The 18,510-nt window shown below is 62.4% G+C and overlaps 2 protein-coding genes across 7 annotated transcripts in view; one reads left to right on the plus strand and one right to left on the minus strand.

Moving 5' to 3' along the window:
* The first annotated feature begins 3,424 nt into the window (after nucleotides 1-3,424).
* MPG (N-methylpurine DNA glycosylase) lies at nucleotides 3,425-12,320 on the plus strand. The gene is made up of 4 exons (XM_036460319.2): nucleotides 3,425-3,546; nucleotides 6,181-6,402; nucleotides 8,882-9,086; nucleotides 11,877-12,320. The coding sequence occupies exons 1-4, from the start codon at nucleotides 3,523-3,525 to the stop codon at nucleotides 12,251-12,253; spliced, it is 828 nt and encodes a 275-aa protein (XP_036316212.1). The 5' UTR covers nucleotides 3,425-3,522; the 3' UTR covers nucleotides 12,254-12,320.
* Nucleotides 12,249-18,510, minus strand: part of NPRL3 (NPR3 like, GATOR1 complex subunit) — a 39,381-nt gene continuing 33,119 nt past the window's right edge. For all 6 annotated transcript variants that reach the window (XM_036460297.2, XM_036460295.2, XM_045570299.1 and 3 more), the window contains 5 exons: nucleotides 17,436-17,542; nucleotides 16,816-16,945; nucleotides 14,784-14,973; nucleotides 14,022-14,214; nucleotides 12,249-13,134 (listed from right to left, as the gene is read on the minus strand). In XM_036460297.2, the coding sequence (XP_036316190.1) occupies nucleotides 12,969-13,134; nucleotides 14,022-14,214; nucleotides 14,784-14,973; nucleotides 16,816-16,945; nucleotides 17,436-17,542 (786 nt within the window). In that variant the 3' untranslated portion in view covers nucleotides 12,249-12,968. The remainder of the gene's footprint in view (nucleotides 13,135-14,021; nucleotides 14,215-14,783; nucleotides 14,974-16,815; nucleotides 16,946-17,435; nucleotides 17,543-18,510) is intronic.

Raw genomic sequence — 18,510 nt, forward strand, 5'->3', positions numbered from 1 at the left:
GAGAGGCGGCTGCCCAGTGCTAATGCCCATGGCTCCTGCTAATGCCCATGGCTCCTGCAGCCACACGTCAACCCTCCCTTGCCAGGCTCTCAGCCAGACAGGACGGTCTCTCCATGCCCAGCATTCTTGACCCCTGCCAGGGATAAACAGTCCCTGCCCACCAGACTGGGCTGGCAGAGTGCGCAGTGGCGTCCTCCTGGACTCCAGGGCCTGGGCTCCCCTCCAGGGCGTGTCATGGTTGGGCGTCCAGTCCTGGCAGGTCCCTTCCCGCAGTGGATGCTGCAGGGTGCCTCCCAGGCCGCTTCGCCACCCAGACGTTCGCCCACAGCTGCCAGGAGCCCCAGACGTAGCTGGCCCACAGCCAAGAGCCCCCTGAGGAGCACCCTTTACGCTCCCTCCCCGGAGAAGGTGGTCTGTGCTCCAGCAACAGACAAACGGCCTCCCCCACACTCGGGTTACCTCCCAAGGGCCCCTCCCTTCCCAAGCTCCACAGAAGCCTCCACTGCAAACCCTTGCTCCTCACAGGTGTGTCTCCCAAGGCAGGCCCCGTGTATTCTGGAAGGCAAACCCAGGAATCCAGGTTCTCTGCCCACCCCGGCCTCCTGAGCAGGGACCCTGGCATCAGGTAGTGTGAGCAGAGAGGGATCAACCCATGTGGGCTCAGGCCCGGACCTCGTCCACACGGACACACGTATGCACACACATCTGCTCTGCCTCATCTCTGCCCACTGCCTTCGCCCTGGTGGAGAAGCCCCTGCATGGAAACCTGCTCCCGGGCTCCCAGTCCCCTTTCCCCCAGCCCCGGAGAAACGAAATCAGCTGCAGCTGCCTAGCGTGGAGGTGGGTGGCTAGGATGGCTGGTGTCTGCCCCCCGCACCCCCGCCTCCATGGATGTGTACTTGACTCTGGGACCAGAGGGGCTGCGAGCCACTCTGGAATCCTCAGGTCAGCAGGCCAGTCCTGGGCTGGGCAGGGGGGGGAGGGAATGGAGGATCGTGGGACCAACCCCTGGCTATTTGAGGAGGTGGCCGAAATGGGCCCGGCCAGCCAGGGCCTGAGGTCACTAGCTATTTCTGAGGCAGCGCCCCTCCCTGTGTCTCAGGGGATGGCTAGGGGTCCAGTGAGTACCTGGGCCCGGGCCCAGCTGCATTGGCAGCACAGCCCAGGAAGGGAGGACTGGCCCACACACACCTCCTTCGCTGCCCTGCCTCCCCACTGGACTCTGACACCCCCTGCCCCTCAGCTCTTGCTTCGAGGTGACAGCGGCCGTCCATCCTGCCTCAGAGAGGGCACAGCCGGTGCTGGGGCTGGCGCTCTGGCCGCTGTGCTCACAGAGCAGCTCATCCTTTCTCTCCAGGCTCTGGTGGGCCCCCACAGGCCATGAGCTGGCCCAGCAGGGCACGGGGCAGCTCACCCCCGCACTGAGCCTCTTGGGAATATTGAGGAGGTCCTCTCCTCCAACTTCCACTGACATCCTCCCACAGGCCTCCCCCAGCCCGGCGCGGGGCACACTGGAGCCTGGGCAGGCCAGCTCCCTCCTCTGCCCAGCACCACCTTCTCTCCCTCCCAGCCAGCCTGTCCTGCAGGCCACAGCGGGAAGGCTTAACCCACCACTTCCAGCCTGCGGTGGGGCCTCAGACCACAAACCAGGAAGCGGGGGGCGGGAGGGAGGAGCCCCCCTCGCAGAGGTTGCGCAAGGCCCGGCCAAAACATCTGGAGAAGTGGGTTGCTGGCACTGGCCCTGCCTCGCCCCCTCCTGGGAGCCAGGGCTGCTCTCTAAGCCTCTCCCCTCGTCCTCAATGGAGATACAATAAAACACCCCTCTGGGAATGCGTGGACTCCCGGGATTTCTGCAACGACCAGGCACCATTTGTGAAATAAGAATAAACTCAAAGTGAGGAAGAGGGAGTGCGGAGGGAGGGAGGGAAGGAGAGAGGAAGAGAGGGAAGGAGGGAGGAAGAGAGGGAGGGAGGGAGGAGGGAGGGAGGGAGGAAGGAAGGAGGTCTGGGCACACAAGAAGGCTGAAGGGGGAGTCATTGTTTAGACAGAATGGCTGCGGGGATTGAGGAGGAAAAGAAAGGGTGGGAGTCACACCAGGCGGCCTGTGAGACACTGCCCACCCCCGGAAGCTGCTCCAGTGCCACAAGCCGCTGGGCGGTTTCCAGCGGACTGGAAGCTGCTGCCCTCCCTCCCCAGGAAGTCCTGGTTGGGGCCCTGGGATGAGAGTAGGAGGCTGAGGGCTGGAGTTCAGCCCTGGGCCGGTCAGAGGAGAAGGAACCGTTGGAGACCACGCTCCTCCCAGCTGGACTTGCCCTGAAATCGGGTTCCATGCTCATCTTAGGGCCCCAGTGACATGATTCACCCAGCACCCCACCCCACCCCATCTGACATTGCCTATGCCAGTTGCTCTCCCAGGCCCCATGGGCACGCCCTCGCAGGGCCAGGACAGAGGCAGGTGGCATAGGGGTTGGGACCTTGCCTGCCACCGCAGAGGGGTCCTGAGCACCCAGACAAACCCTAGCATGGCAGCGCGGAGGGGCGGCTCTGCTGGGCGTTAGGTGCTACCAGTGTGCCTTCTCGAGGCAGGGAAATTCCCCAGAACAATCCTCAGCCAAAAGAGCGACTACCCACAGCCCTTCCTTCCTCACTGCTGCTCTCCCCAGATTCCCCTTCTCCTCCCCCTTGGGGCACAAATCCAACTTTAGAGAGAATAGGCAGCTGGTGCTGGGACTGTGAAGAGGCATCGGAAGTGGAGGGCAGCGGCACTCCCCATGCTGCCCCTAGCTGCTGCCCTAGCACAGGCCTCAGGCTGCAGAGGAGGCTGGCCCTGCTCCAGCAGGCCCCCTTCAGCATCCTCGCGGTGGGAGGGGTCGGGGCTCCACTTCGGAGACAGAACCCCCGGGCGTGTGCTGACCCTGGCGCGGGCTTCCTGGGAGTCTGGCATCAGTCATTTCCACCCAGATGACTCCCTCCGAAGGCAGGTCCCAAGGACCCGGTCTCCCATAATCTCCACGTGCACCCCCTCCGTCTGCAGGCCCTTCTCCAAAGCCCTACACCTCCCACAGGGGCCCCTGGGGGTCCGGACAAGGCTCAGGACGGACCAGCCGGCTGGGGGCATCACCACCGGCTGGCGGAGGAGTGGGCTATCCGGCTACGAGAGGGGGGAGACGGAGGCAGGTCAATGGGGCTTTCTCCTCGCTCACTCCGCAGAGCCCAGCCCTCCGGGCCTATGTCCAGGACCGGAGGTGAGGCGCCGGGCCAGGGGATCTCCCGGAGCCCGGTCCCGCCGAACCACCTCGGCGTGGCCCCGCCCGGCCCCTCCTGCGGGGCGGAGTCGGCGCCGCTCCCGAAGCCCCGCCCCTGCCCCGGCCTCCTCTGCGCAGGCGCCGGCCCCGCCCCCCGCCCCGGCCTCCTCTGCGCAGGCGCCGGCCCCGCCCCCTCCGCGGCGGAGCTTCCGGCGGCGGCTCCCGGGTGGGCTCCGTGGGGCTGGCCGGTTGCAGGAGCCCGGGCCTCGGCCGCGGGATGCCCGTGCGGAGCGGGGCCCAGGTGAGTGCGCCCCGCTGAGCGCGCTTCTCGCCCCCGGCGCGGCCGAGGGGCCGCCTCCGAGGCCGAAAGTCTCCCCGGAGACACAACCCGCCGGAAACGGCTCCCCGACTGGGTCTGCGGCTCCTAGGCGAGCGCCTGCCGGCGGGGCGGGCTCCTGGCCGAGCTACTACATTTGCCAGGAAAAAAAGTCGGGGCCCGGCTAAATGCGGGGCGCTTGGGCCCAGCTCAGATGCCCCCTCCCCAGAGCTGGCCTGCCCGACCTAGCAGGTGGCCCTAAGGTGACCAGGCGGGACGGTCCCGATTTTTAACAAGTTGTTCCGCGGCGTTTTAAAAAAGTCCCGATTTTTTTTTTTTTTTTTTAAAGCGCCACGGGACAACTTGTTAAAAATCGGGACGTCTGGTCACCTTACAGCCGGGGCAGTGCTCCCCCTTTACTTACTAACTCCCCGTTAGTCCAGGGTTTTTTTTGTTTTGTTTTGTTTTTTATTGATTTTTTTACAGAGAGAAAGGGAGAGGAATAGAGAGCTAGAAACATCGATGAGAGAGAAACATCGACCAGCTGCCTCCTGCACACCCCCTACTGAGGATGTGCCCACAACCAATGTACATGACCTTGACCGGAATCGAACCTGGGACCTCTCAGTCCACAGGCCGACGCTCTATCCACTGAGCCAAACCGGTTTCGGCTAGCCCAGGTTTTGATGCAGGGCTGGGGGGGTCCCTTGGACACCCACAACCGGGCCAGGCCAGGCCCCTTAGCCTGGTGAGAAACTCTTAGCCCAGGCTTGGCCCCGCCACAGGTATCCCTAGTGGTCCGCGCCCCGGCCAGCCCGTCACTGAGTGCTTGCTGTATGCCAGCCAAGTGCTCTGGCTTCTCTCATTCTACTCTCAGGGCAGATGTGGTTGGATCCGGTACCGGAGATGAGGAAACAGGAGGGCATCTTAGGTCATTTTCTGGTGCTTCTCACCCAGGGAACCCTCATTCCTAACCGGGGCCCGGCCATGCGAGTGAGGCACCCAGGCGCGCGGTTTGAGACCCCCACATGGATGCCACGGCAGGGTCACCCGCGGGTCCAGCAGCCTGCATCACCATCTCCACGAAGGCCTGAGGCAGTTTCCAATCCGAGGTCTGTGCTGGGGACGCTGAGGCCTCTCTGAGCCCCAGTCCCCGGGCAGCCATGGGAGCCCCCACCACCCAGGGTGGGCCAGGGCAGGCACCCAGAGTGACCCGAGTGGCAGGGGGCAGGCGGGGGGCCAAATGCAGGGGGAGAGCCGGGGCCTCAGCGTCCCAGAGTCTGAGCCCCCGGTGGGGGTTGGCAGATGGGCTGGGCTGCAAAGACGGTCACGTCAGTGTCCATTCTCAGCAGACTGGGGCGTCAGCACTCGTGTTAAAAATAATGGGTCTGTCACATGCTGGGGAGACACGGGCCTGCTGCAGAGCAGCCCTGTTGGGGGGGGGGGCGCTCCCAGGCCCTGCTGCCCACCTGCTCCTTCAGCTCCCGGAGACCAGCCGTGCCTAGAGCAGCCAGGGGGTGTGCTCAGCTCTCCTTGGCGGGAGCGGGTCCGGGTGGCAGGTAGGAGGCAGAAAGGGATCCTCACCCCTCAGGAGACCTCACCTTTGCCCTGACTTCCTGGTCATGAGGCAGCGGACAACTGGGAACTCACTGGGGGGGAGTAGGTGGGGGGGGGCCATGAGCTTGGAATGGGGCCAAGCAGGTGATCAGCCTGGTGTTTACCCACTGGTGTGTGTGTCAGACCTTCTAGGCCAGTGGTCAGCAAACTCAGTCAACAGAGCCAAATATCAACAGTACAATGACTGAAATTCCTTTGGAGAGCCACATTTTTTTAAACTTAAACTTCTTCTAACGCCATTTCTTCAAAATAGACTCGGCCAGGCCATGGTATTTTGTGGAAGAGCCACACTTAAGGAGCCAAAGAGTTGCATGTGGCTCGCAAGCCAGTTTGCCGACCATGGTTCTAGGCTAGGGGTGTCGAACTCAATCAGAGAAGGGGCCAAAATCTAAAATCCAGCCTAAATCGCGGGCCGAATGGTTTACTGAACAGTCATAAACTGTCGTGATGGAAACGCAGCGGAGTGCAGTGATGACAGCGTGGTGCGGGCCACATTGCAAGGCCTGGCGGGACGGATTTGGCCCGCGGGCCTTGTGTTTGACACGTGTGCCATTCTGACATGGGGTATGGCATGGTGGATGTGTCAGCTGGTGGGGGGGGGTAGTTGGGTGTCATACCCTCAGTCCATTTCCCCACCAAATTCCTGGCTAAGGTCTGAAGGGTTCCAAAAGCTAGCTCAGAATCCGTTTGGGATCCACAGGATAATGGGAATCAAAGGATACCAGCCTTCCGGTGCCAGCAGTGGGTGCCCGCCATCCCCTCCCTGGGCCTGCAGCCCTTTGCCAGATTGTACGTGTCCTGCCTGTGGTCACCCTGACCCCGCCCCTGCTGCCACCAACCCCTCCTCGCAGGCACTCTTTCCGCATGGCCTCCGGGGGACCCTCCGGAGCCAGGCCCTGAGCACAGCGGGTCTGGCATTCTGTTTGCACAACGTGGTCGCCCTCATCACCGCCCCCTGCCCGCTCCTGTTCAGACGCTTCCTTTGGTTCTTTCCTCTAACAGCTTTCCCGCAAACTGGGGCAGAAAAAGCAGCGCCTTTCGGAGGCAGAGCGGCATCAGAGCCCACCAGGCGGGACCCCGACACCCTCCCCCCAGGAGCCCCGCCTGGCTCTGGGTCCCCAGCGCAGTATCTATTTCTCAAGCCCAAGAGACGCCCCTGCTCGCCTGGGACTAGACTTCTTCGACCAGCCCGCAGTCGCCCTGGCGCGGGCGTTTCTGGGACAGGTAACGTGGATGCAGCGGCGTGGCCTCTGCCGCCGTGGCCATCACCGTGCGAGGTCTGTGGGCACCAGACCGCTCCCCACCGGGCTGGCGTCCCTGGCTCGGCCCTGCGTGTCCTCACGCAGTTACCGGCTCTGCCACACCGGAAGCTTCACCTCCGTCATCTGGGGAGGGAGGGTTCGGAGCCAGTTGGGAGGAAGGCTGAGATGGTGAGGACACCGGCCCCCACCTGGTATTGCCCTCAGGGCAGGCTTCTTTCAGGTGCCGCCCCGTGACTGTGGGGGCTAACTTTGTCCCCCTGCCCCCTGGCACAGTGCCCCTCTGTAGCTTGTCTGTTGGTGTAGTAGTGAGAGCTTTTAGCCACATGAGAGCAGTGGCCATGGCCTGCGGACTGCCCAGTGTCAGGACTGCCTTGACACGCCGCCTCCTGCTCACCGCCCAGCCCACAGTGCTGGTGCCTGTCGCTCATCCTGGGCCACGAGGTCCGGGTCCAGCCTGGGAAGCGGGGATGGGGCAGGACCTGTGTGCCAGCAGCAGCAGCAGAGTGCCTGGAGCAGCAGGGGGGTGCTGTTCCTGGGTGTGAGTCCTCTCTGAGATCCCACGAGCCCACCGGTAGGGTACCGTGGCCAGGCGGACCCGTTTCTGTGACGAATGGAAAAGGGCCCGGGCGCTGGGCGCTGAGAGGAGCAGATCCCACAACGTGAGCTGGCGGAGCGTCACCTCGAGTAGGACTTCGTGGGCGAGGGCCAGGCCTGGCTCAGCTGCAGGGCCAGAAGGTCCTCCTGAGGGAGCCCCCGTACTGAGGGCATGTGCTCACACCCAGTGCCTGGGGCAGAGGAGCCCCGCGGAGGGGCCGGCCTCGCCTCAGCGGGTCCGATTCGGCCATCACGCCCGAGGGCAGAGGGCGGGCTCCGGCAGGGGGCTCGCCGTGTCCTGTGGTCAGGGAGGACAGCCTCTCACAGCCCAGGGGTGTCCCTGCAGACCACCAGGCCAGGCTCGGGCATCCCTCCGCAGGTCATGGCCAGGAGCCATGACACCCCGACCGCTCTCCAGTCGCCCTCTTGTCTGAGAAGGTGTTGCCTCCCCCAGGACCCTCCACCAGCAAGGAGATGTGTTTGTAATGGGCCCGGGAGGCAACCAACATCTGCCATCAGGAAATTTCACCAGAATGAAATTCAGAGCGGAAAATTCCAGTTGAAAAACAGCAGTGAGAAAAGAGCCGTGAGAAGCTGCCCTCGGAAGGGCAGGCACCCGTTGGCCTCTGGAGGTGTGGGAACAGGAGAGCGAGGCGCACGGAGGAGCCACCTTGACCCCCTGGAAGGATGGAGGCGAGGCCTCATCTGAGATGGAATGGGCCTCCCTCTTCGTGCCTGGAGATGGGCTCCCGGGGCATCAACCCCCTTCTTCCCTCCCTTCGGTCTGAGGAAGGCCTCCCCCAGCACTGCCCCAGCGTCCAGCCCAGCACTCGCCTCCCTGTCCCATGACACGGACCCTGGCCGCAGACACACTGGGCTCCTGGGCTAAAGCAGGGGCAGCTCGGCTGTCCAGCTGATTGCTCTGCCCTAAGGACAGGGCAGGGGCTGGGCACACCCCTGGGGAGGTGGCTGCCCCCAAAGGCCCACTGTGAACCGTGGTTGCGTCAGGCCTGGAGCTCTGGCCCGGGCCACACTGCTGTGCCGCCCAGAGGCAGTCCCTCCAGAGGGCAGAAAGGCTCCGGCTGGGGAGCACTGACCCCGCATGCTCAGCACTCCGCTGGCCTGGCTCCCCTGGGCGGCCCTCCTGGGTGCTCTGCTGGCCTGAGGGCACCCGCTGCCCCCTTCACCTCCCCCTCCCGTGACATTCCCTGGCAACTGCCCCTGTGCTCGGCTGGCCCCTCTGGCCCCTCCTGCCCCACCCCTGCCCAGGGTACTGTCCAAGCCAACTGCAGCCAGGTTCATCTTCCTGGCCCACTGCCCACACTGACCCCATGCCCTGTGGAGCTGGCTGCACCCGGGCCAAGGTCCGGCCAGGAGCACGGTGGGCAGTCAGTCCTGCTGCTCAGAAAGGCCTTTCAGCTGGTGGCAGTGCTTTGTGTTTAGCCCACAGGCAGCCATGGGGTGTCCTCCATGCTGCCCTGCTCCAGCCTAAGCATATAAGTTCAGGGGGACCCTGAAAGGGGAGGAGATGGTGTGATGGAGGGCCTGAGAGGACAAGGAGTGGATGAATTCACTAGCGCTGGTTTGCAGCCCAGCAAAGGCCAGAGCTTGAAATGGCTGCAACCCACTCAGTGAATAAGGTCTGTGGTCTAGAGACACAGATGGACAAGACACTCAGTGAACAAGGTCTGTGGTCTAGAGGGACACTGGGGGGACACTGAGCCAAACCGGCTAGGTCTGCCCTGGCTGGCCTGGTGTGCCCAGAGCAGGGAGGTGCGGTCCAGGCTGTGGCCTGTCAGGTGGAGGGAACCACCCTTCGTGTCCTGAGCTGACACTGGTGCCCACAGGTCTTGGTCCGGCGACTCGACGACGGCACAGAGCTCCGTGGCCGCATTGTTGAGACTGAGGCATATTTGGGGCCAGAGGATGAAGCTGCTCATTCGAGGGGTGGCCGGCAGACCCCCCGCAACCGTGGCATGTTCATGAAGCCGGGGACCCTGTATGTGTACTTCATCTATGGCATGTACTTCTGCATGAATGTCTCCAGCCAAGGTGAGCAGCGCTGGGGGCGGGAGCAGGCGGCCTGGACTCAGCCCCCTCGGCTGGCAGACCCTTGGGAAGACCAGGGTGGGGCAGGGGTTTGAGTGAGCAGGTGCCGTTGCTGGGCTAGGTCAGGGTTCAGGAGCTCTGGCCGTAGTCACAGGGTGGTCAGAGGGACCGGGACCTCCATGAGATAGAGGTCATGGGTTGACTGGAACACATAGCACACAGGTTCCATGAGGCACCGCTGGCTCCAGAGCTCAGACCTGGTGTTACCAACAGGCCAGGGTAGACTCAGGGGCTGGTTGTGGGAAAAGGAGGGTGAAATCCATTTGAGTTGAGTAGGGCTCTGGCAGGAGCCTTGCCAGGCTGCCAGTTATGGGGTCTGAATCGGTTCTCAGCCAGAGATGATTCTGCCACCTGGAGGGGCATTAGGCGTTGTCTGGAGGCATTTTTGGTCATCATGGCTGGTGGGTTGGTGCTGACCAGCTCACAATGCATAGGAGACCCCCCATCACAAAAGCCATTCGCCTCAATGTCAGTAGTACCATCGGGGAAGATGCTGGACCAGAGCTCTCACACAGCTCGTGGGTCCTGTCCGGGTGGCCTTTCTGCACTTGGTGAGCAGGTGGCCATGCTCTCGGGGTGGACTGTGCTCAAAAGAGCCCACAGCACCATCTCATCAGAGCCACTGCTGACAGGAGCAGGGTCTGCCCCGCCCACGCTGGCTCCCAGTCCCCGTGTCTGTCTGTCTGCCAAGCCTCCTGCTGGTCCCAAGATGAACGGATGCTGAGGAGGCTGGGGGGATGGGTTTGGTGTGCTGTCAGTCAGACACACTTGTTGAATGACTCCAGGGGCGTGGGAGCTGTGACTGCCTAGAGGGCAGCTGGGGGTGATCAAGGGCATGAGGGCTGGGTAACCAACTGGCCCGTGCCTGGCACAGAAGGGTGTTGAGGGAAAGTGAGTGGCTGGACATCAGGATGGCGGGAGCACCCCAGGGCCTGTTCTCACTCTGGAGCTTATTTTGGTCGTCCTGTGAGGTGGGGCTGAACTCGGATAAGGAGAAAGACTGAGGCCAGAGGTGTCTGGGGCTGTGGTCAGCAAGGGAGGGAGGAGCCAGGGCTTCTGAGGGTGGGCAGGGCAGATGTGGGAGGTGGCATCATTACTTTCTGGACACATGACCAACATGCCCCAGGCGCACCTGGTTCAGGAGAGCAGCAAACCACATGGGTACCAAGTCAGGGCAACGGCTGTCCAGGTGCATCGAGGGAAAGGGGCCAAGTGGGTGCAGGCGGAGTAGAGATGAGACTGGAGCCTCGGTGGGAAGAAAGTTTGGTGTTCTGATTTTGTCAGCTGGAGAAGGGGTATGGGATAAAGCAGGAGGTGACAGAGTGAGGGACATGCTACACCTACAGCAGCTCGGCATGGACACAGAGGGAGTCGAGGCTGGTGGGATGGGCCCAGCAATTAGAGGGACTGGAACTTCAAGTCTTTGCTTACCCTTAGTATATCTTTATTTTTGTTTGTTTTTGTTCATCCTCCCCTGAGGATCAGATTTTCCATTGATTTTTAGTGAGTGGAAGAGAGGACGGAGAAAGGGAAGCATCGATGTGAGAGACACATTAACTGGCTGACTCCCGCATGAGCCCCCTCCAGGGCCAGGGATCGAGCCTGCAACCAAGGAGCGTGCCCTTGGCCAGAATCTGTCTGCAGGCCAGCGCTCTCTCCACTGAGCCAAACTGGCTGGGTCTGCCCTTAGTATATCTTCTTTTCTTTTTTAAATATATTTTTACTAATTTCAGAGAGGAAGGAAAGATAGAAACATCAATGATGAGAGAGAATCGTGGATCGGCTGCCTCCTGCACGCCCCATACTGACCAGGAATCAAACTGTGACCTCCTGGTTCATAAGTCAGTGCTCAACCAGAGCCCTGCCGGCCAGGCTGCCCTCAGTATATCTTGCGGTTCTTTGAAAGCTGACCGGTTAAAAGCATCTGGTCACAAAAACCCCACCTGCCCGCTGCTGGCTGTGCAGGGAGTGTAGCTGCTGCATTCACTCCGGGTTCTCCCAGGTGCTGTGAGGCCCAAGAGTGGGGCCTGGCCTGGCCGCCCCTCAGGCTGAGCCTCTCAGACCCCCAGGTAGAAGGGCAGGCCAACGTGAGCGAGCAGAGCTGGTGTCAGGAGAGTGGCCTGGCTGGGATTGGGGTTCTCTGGCCAGGGTCCAGGTCATCACTGCCCCAGCCATGCAGGGCCAAGGGAGTTTGGACAAATGTGTCTTATTGGGCCCAGGGTGTCAATTTGCTGGAGTATTCTGGACTGGTGGGTCAGGAAGGATCCCAAAGGGGGGGTGCTGTCGGCAGGCACGTCCTTCTGCCCTGTTTGTCTCCCCACCGAGTCATGGGGTGAGGCCCACCTGGCATCCTATGCACACTGCTAGCTGCTCTGAGCCAACCTTCTGGCTGCCCAATGGACACAGTGGGTATAGGCAGATGGGGGAACCCTAGGCCTGGGTAGAGATGACCGGGCTCAGGGAGGACCGACCATTTGGGGTTTCCTTTGCCAACCTCAAAGCTGCAGCTGTCACCAAACCAGAGGATGCCTTTTCCCTGGTTCTCCCGAGCTGGTGGCCGGGCCCTCTGGCTGCATGGAGGCCCGCCCGGGGCCTCGTGGTGCAGGTGTGTGGGAAGTGGGGGTGGTGTGAATGGGTACAGGGGAGCTCGGGAAGACAGCTGCCTCATCCCTGCAGCACTGGCAGTGCCCTGGGGAGGGAGGGCCAATCACTGTCTGTCTGTCTGTCCCACAGGGGATGGAGCATGTGTCTTGCTGCGGGCACTGGAGCCCCTGGGGGGCCTGGAGACCATGCGGCAGCTCCGCACTTCCTCCCGGAAAGGCAGTGCCGGCCGCGCCCTCAAAGACCGGGAGCTCTGCAGCGGCCCCTCCAAGCTCTGTCAGGCCCTGGCCATCGACAAGAGCTTCGACCAACGAGACCTGACCACGGACGAGGCTGTGTGGCTAGAGCCCCGCCCCCCGGGGCCCCGGGAGCCAGCTGTGGTGGCGGCAGCCCGAGTGGGCATCGGCAGCGCGGGAGAGTGGACCCAGAAGCCCCTGCGCTTCTATATCCAGGGCAGCCCCTGGGTCAGCGTGGTGGACAGAGGAGCTGAGCAGAACACACAGGTCTAAGCAAGGGCCTGCTAAGGGCAGGCTTTTTAATTGTTTACAAACAAATAAATGCTTTCTTTCTAGAAAACGTGTCACTGTGTGTCAGCCAGAGCCCCTCAGTGATCCGTCCCTCCTCCAGGACGTGGAGGTGGGGCTGCGTGTGCAGCAGGGCACCTAGAGCCAGGCCCAGCGTGGGCACTGCCCTCCTCAGGCCGATGAGGGCCCACGGCGCCCCACCTTGTGAGGGAGGACTGGGAACACCAGTGCAGAGCCACCCCACGGGGAGCCGGGAAAGCACCCTGGACGAGCCCAGGCCCTCTGCCTCAGGTGGCAAAGGGGAGCAGATGGCTAAGGCCTGAGCCTCCTGGCAGCTGCGGTGAGGGCCAGGGTGGAGATGACCATGGAAGGCCCACAAGCTGGGAGGAATGGGGCAGTGCAGGGCCGCCAGACCAGGCCCTGAGCCCTCAGTCTTGAAGGACAGCAGTGGAAGGGGCCGGGAACACAGGCCCAAATCTGTGTGGGAAGCATGCAGCCTCACGCAGGCTCCCCCAGCTCAGAGCCTCACCTTCTCGGCTCAGACACCGGATCAGTTTGGAGGACTAGACCAGTGAGAATGCAGAGGGCAGCAGCCCCATGAGGCAGCTGACCCAGGCTGAAGTCAGGAGGGAGCCCCGGGGTGGGAGGTGCCGGTGCCCCATGCGCTGCAGCAGCCTGTCTCTGCGTCCCCGGCCCAGGCTCACGTCAGCAGGGCCTGGAAGACGGCGATGACTGGGTCCTCGTGGGTGGTCACCACCAGCACGCTGCGGAACTTGTCGAAGAGCATGAGCAGCTGCGAGCGCCTTGTGTTCTCGTTGTACATGATCTCCTCCAGGTGGTGGCGGCCACGGAAGTACTGCAGCAGCCTGGAGGGAGGGTGCACAAGCCCAGGCTGGCCTCTGTCCCAGCAGCCACTGAGGGCCCACAGGCCGAAACAGCTGGTGAGGGCGTCTCAGAGGCCCCGGAGGCAGCTGCCCATGCCCACCCCAACCCCCCAACAGGAGCAGGCAGGTGTCCTGGGCTGTTGCCCACCGTAGTTCTCTGAAGTGGGTCTGTGAGAACACATTACTGTTCAAACCCCAGAGCCCGCTGAGCCCGAGGTCACAGCCACCCTCGGCATTCTGACATGGGTGGGCAGTGCAGGGGGACAGATCTGTGGAGGCTCATCTTTTTCATTCTACTTGGCAGCGAGTCCCATGTGGCTCTGGATCCAAATGGGGTCACTGCTCTTGGGGAGGTGTCAGCCTGGGACTGAACAGAGGCTGGACCAGCTGCTTGAAAGAGCTGCCTGGCATGTGGTTCTTAGCTGGGGGCTCAGCCCCTGACAGTCTGACCTCCCCCAGAAAACCATGCATCTAGGGTGCCCCAAACTGGGTGGGTGTGACCAACTCTGTGTCACCTATAATGTGGGGATCTGGATCCTCCTCCCCCGGCTAAGTCCTGGGAAAAATCACTGCCATCCCTCCCACCCAATATGCATGAGGATGAGAACTTGCTGCTGCTTCCTAGGAAGTGACTAACACCCAGGAAGTCCTGGAGAGACTCCTGAAGACAGAGGTACAGACCGTTGTCTCAGCAACAGACTGGACTCTCGCCTGGCATGCACAGGTAGCAGGCAGGGACACCCACTCACCCAGCGAGTGCTGTTTGTCCTCAATGGATTTAAGTTGTGGGCTGCTGGGTACAGCCCCATCCACTTCCTGTCCTGACCCTCCCCAGACGAGGACCGGGCCCCCCCTGTCCCAGCTCCCACCTGGCAAACATGCGGAGGTCCTCGGGGTTCTGGGCGGCGGGCACACTGAGGATGGCTGCCCGCTCGTGCTCCGACAGGCTGGCCAGCAGGTTCTCGGTCATCCTCTTGTTCAGCGGGGAGTCTCCACTGGGGAGCAGCTCTGCGCTGGAGTTGTCCATGCTGGGGCTGGTGAGCGTCATGTCGTCACTGCTGGCTGTGGGTGGGCACGGGTCAGAGAGCCGTCCGCCCCCAAGCACATCCCTCCCACCCGACATGCATGAGGGGCTGGACAGGTCCTCGCCCTGAACCTGAAGCCGGAGGCCAAGCCTCAGCCTGGGGAGGCACCGCCCGCAAAGCCTTCCAGCCCCTCTTCCCCACGCCCGGGGACTGCTGCCTTTGGGGGGACGCCATGGCCACACGGCTCTTAAGAAGGGACAGGGCAGTCACTGTCTCCTCACAGGCCCTGGGGCAGAGGTTTCCATTGTCCCCCCAGTGATGGATGACAGGGCAGGCCGGGGCAGGCTACTCCTGCCTTGAGCAAGCCGCTGCTCAATATCCCAAAGATCCAGCCTCCTCAGAGCCACAGGGAGCAGGAAGCGGGGACGGACCTCCTGTCCTTTAGGAGGCTGCTGAGCCGCCCGCAGGAGAGGCAGTGTGTGCACGGGGCCCATTCTGAGCAGCGCCCTTGTTGGATCTCTTGGCCACCACTCCCAAGTGGTCCTCAGGGGCCTGACCCTCCCCTTCCCCCACCACAAGATTGATGCCCTGGGAAGGGATTCCTACTTGGGGAGCCAAAGCTGAGGGCATTGGGTGTGCTGAGGCTGCGGCCGCTGACCCTGGTAGTGAAGGGGACCTCGTCTTCGCGCAGGCGGGGCTCGTCCTGGCTGGGGGAGGCCATCAGGCAGACGTAGGTGTGCAGCTGGACCAGGAGCCTGTGCTGCAGCATCCACACCACCATCTGGATGAGCTGGGTCTGCGGGACAGCGGTGTGAGGGAGGCCTGGGCACTGGGGCAGGCTGACCCACCACCACCCTGCTCCCTCCGGAGCACGGTCTAAGACACCACCCACAGTCACCCTGGGTCCCACAGGGGGTGCGTGAGCTCCAGGGCCCTCAGGAAGGAGCTCTTAGCTACAGGGAAGGCAGCGAGGCCAGGAGAGCAGCGAGGCCATATTTGCACTTGCTCCCGCCACACCCCTGGGCTGCCCTAGTGTCAGGCCTTTCTTGCCCAGAGCTGAGGAGCAGGACCTGTCACATGGAGGCCCATGTGCCCTCCCAGCTCAGCCACCCCTCTGCTACCCTGTCTCCCCCAGCCACTGGGCCCGGCCACGCAAGCCCCGCCACAGAGCTGGGCCTGTGGGACCCTTCCCTGTGACGGTGCAGACAGAAGCTGTGGGTAGCTGCCCTGAGAGCAGCAAGTCCTCTCCTCAGCTCAACACAAAAGCCTTCCAGGACAGGGCCCAATGCTGAGCTGTGCGGTGCCCAGGGCATGGCACCACCCGTCTCCCACAGGCTGGCACCTAAAGTCGGAGCAGTGAGAAGCCTTAAGCCCTGTGTGGGCAGAGCTCCAGCACAGGTGAGCAAGAAAATGCTCCCAGGTGGTGTCCGTGTTCTCAGACACCCACATCTGCTTGCTCATCTTTGGAGGTCCCTGACTGACCAGGCATGGAAATAGGGGTGTTCCATGGGCATGTCTGACCTGGTAAAACCAAATAAAACTGAAAAGCGTCGTAAACTAAATCTGAAATTAAATTAGAAATAAAAGAGGCTCCAAAGCATGGAAGAGCATATTCCAGGCCTAAAGCTGGAGGGTGAGAGGCAAGCAGCCTTACCCCAGGGCTGTACTACCAAATCCGCTCTCTCAGCCCCATGACCAGGCATGAGGCTGCCCCGCAGGCCTGGCCTGAAAAACCCACCCACTTTCCGGGCCATCAGGAAGTCTCTGCCGGAGAGGGGGAGGGTGCAGTTGCAAGCTGCGTCTTTCTTTCAGCTGCCGCGGCCTGGCACCGCTCCTGGAGCCGGAGGCCCCATGAAAGGCGGCATTGAGAGCTCTGTCTCACTCGCATCTAAATGAACTGCGGACCCAGGATCGCCTCTCATTCACAATCTCACAAAGGGCTTGCTTCTAAAAATTGGTTTTGTCTAACAGATCTGCTGCTTATTAAAGCAAATACTTAACTTTTGAGAGCACCTGGCCCCATCTCTGACACCTGCCCCAGTGGCCTGCCCTGGGCCCCTGGCCAGAGCCCCAGGCGTCCAGTGAAGGAAGATCCAGGCCACACTCAGCCCTGCCAGACAGAGATGGAGCTCACCCGTTCACTCCCATGCCTCACACCTCCTAGGACCCCCGCCCCAGCCCCTGCCCTAGGCCTACCCTCTCCAGGTCGTCGTGGGTGAGATTCTGGGCACCCAGTGACCACCTGGACCACGACGGAAGGGAAAGGAGGGCGGGCCCAGGCTCAGTGACCACAGAACCACCTCAGCAGCTTCCATCTGTGGGGCCCAGGCCCAGAAAGGGGCACCAGGTGGCTCTGCCCCCAGGAAAGATTAGCACTGTCCTGCCTGGGCCTCTTCCTGGGGTTTTAACACTAACAACACCCACTGCAGCCAGGTGTGCTCCATGGGTCACTGGTGAAGCGCCTGCAGTGGCCTGGCTGGGGAGCCGGCTTTTTGTTCCCCTGGTGGGGCATGCACCACCTCCACCACAAGGCCCCTCCCACCCCCCGAACCAGAGCGCAGGGTGCAGCACAGAGGGCCCTGAGACCAGGAGCCGATCCGGGGGGGTGGTTCCTGGGCTCCCAGCTCCTGTGACTCACCTCTTGCACAGGGGGGGCGAGGGGGTTCCTAAATTCTGACAAGGAGACGGGCAAGGAGAACTTAGCGAGGACAGATGGCAGGTCATGAGACGGGAACTGGTGGGAGAACTGCTCGGCCAGTGGCGAGTACCTGGAGACAGGGAGACAAGCATGTCCATGAGCTCTCCCCATCATATCCACAGCACTTGGGCCCTTGCCCTGAGCCTGAGGTAGGCAGCAGGGACACACAGCGCAGTGGGGAGGTGAGAATGGCTGCAATGCGATAGTGGGTAAGTCAGGATGGGTACAATGAGGACAGGTCCGCTGCTTTCCTTCAAGGGGTGGCAGAAGCAATGGGCACGGCCACCCCACAGCCCGTCTAAACTCTGGAATAAAGGCTAAGACTCCTGGCCACCCACCAGGCACCCATACAGGGCTCACTGGCTGCAGACATGGCAGATGCTGGGGGTGCACAGGCCCATGTGGTGCTGGACCAGGCCAGAATTAGAAGCTGGGCACAGCAGAGGCCAGGCGTCTGGTCCCAGTGAAGTCCTGGCGAACCGGGAGAGCACCCCGGGAAGGCCCTGCCAGCCACACCCCCTTCCCCTGGGAGCCCTGGGCTCTGAGCCGGAGGTACTCACAGACACACGCTGGCGTTGGGGGAGAGCATGTAGACGTTGTTCTCGCACAGCGGGTAGATGATGATGGCCTTGCCCCAGTACACCAGGTGGGCTGCGAGCTGGAAGACCTGCAGGCAGGGGGGGGGGGGGGGGGGGGGGGGTTGGCCGCACTGTGCCTGGGGGCTGACCCTCTGGGGCTTCTCTCTGATACCCAACCTCCCCCAGGGGGTGGGCACAGCCAGCCACACAGCGTTCTCTCTCTGTGTTCAGAGCCACACGGCTTTGATCATCAGTCCCCTGTGTGGTTCGGACTGTCACTTCCTTTTAGGCCCCGTACTGTCCTGGCTGGCACTGAGGGAAGGTCCTACGTGCACAGGGACGTTTGGCACACCCAGGATCACGGGGTAAGCTCAGCGGAGCCAGGGGCTGGGCTGGACATCCTGGCAGAGGCAGGTTCCCCACCCCCACAGGACTCCAGCATGGAGATGGGTTTCCACGTGACAGTGGGTGTGGGGTCACCAGACAAGCCTCCTCCCCGTGTGTCTCAGCATCCTGGAGAACATCCCCCTGATGCTCTCCTGGCCTCTTGGACGTCAGGATGGACAGACCGAGATGCCGGACATCCCGCCAGCCTCCCACAGGAGGCAGGTCTGAGAGCATGGCACTGCCTCACTTCGTGGAAAGACAGACACTGGGCACATCTGGTTGTACCTCCCCCTAGGTGAGTGCTGTCCCTGGCAGGCCTGCTGCCCCCCTTTACCATCACTGCGTGCCTCCCCGGGGTGAGTCACCCCACCTGCAGGCAATGCCTGCGACACCGCCAAGGACACCTCCATCTACCTCATTCCGGCACATGGGACCTCCAGGGGCACACCAACGTGAACACAACAGACATTTCCGTTCCATCACTGACCCTTCTCTCATCCCAAGCCCCACTGACATTTACTCTAAAGCAAGGACACGCCCATTCTCCTCCTCCTCAGCCCCCACCCCACCCAGTGGCTCCACCTCCCGCGCCTCCCCACAGTCAGAGCACCGTTCTGGAGCCCAGGAGCCTACCACCACCAGCACATGCCTGGGGCCGAGGCCCGGCAGG

Source organism: Pipistrellus kuhlii, unplaced genomic scaffold, assembly GCF_014108245.1.
Source record: "Pipistrellus kuhlii isolate mPipKuh1 unplaced genomic scaffold, mPipKuh1.p scaffold_m20_p_31, whole genome shotgun sequence".
Taxonomy (NCBI): Eukaryota; Metazoa; Chordata; class Mammalia; order Chiroptera; family Vespertilionidae; genus Pipistrellus; species Pipistrellus kuhlii.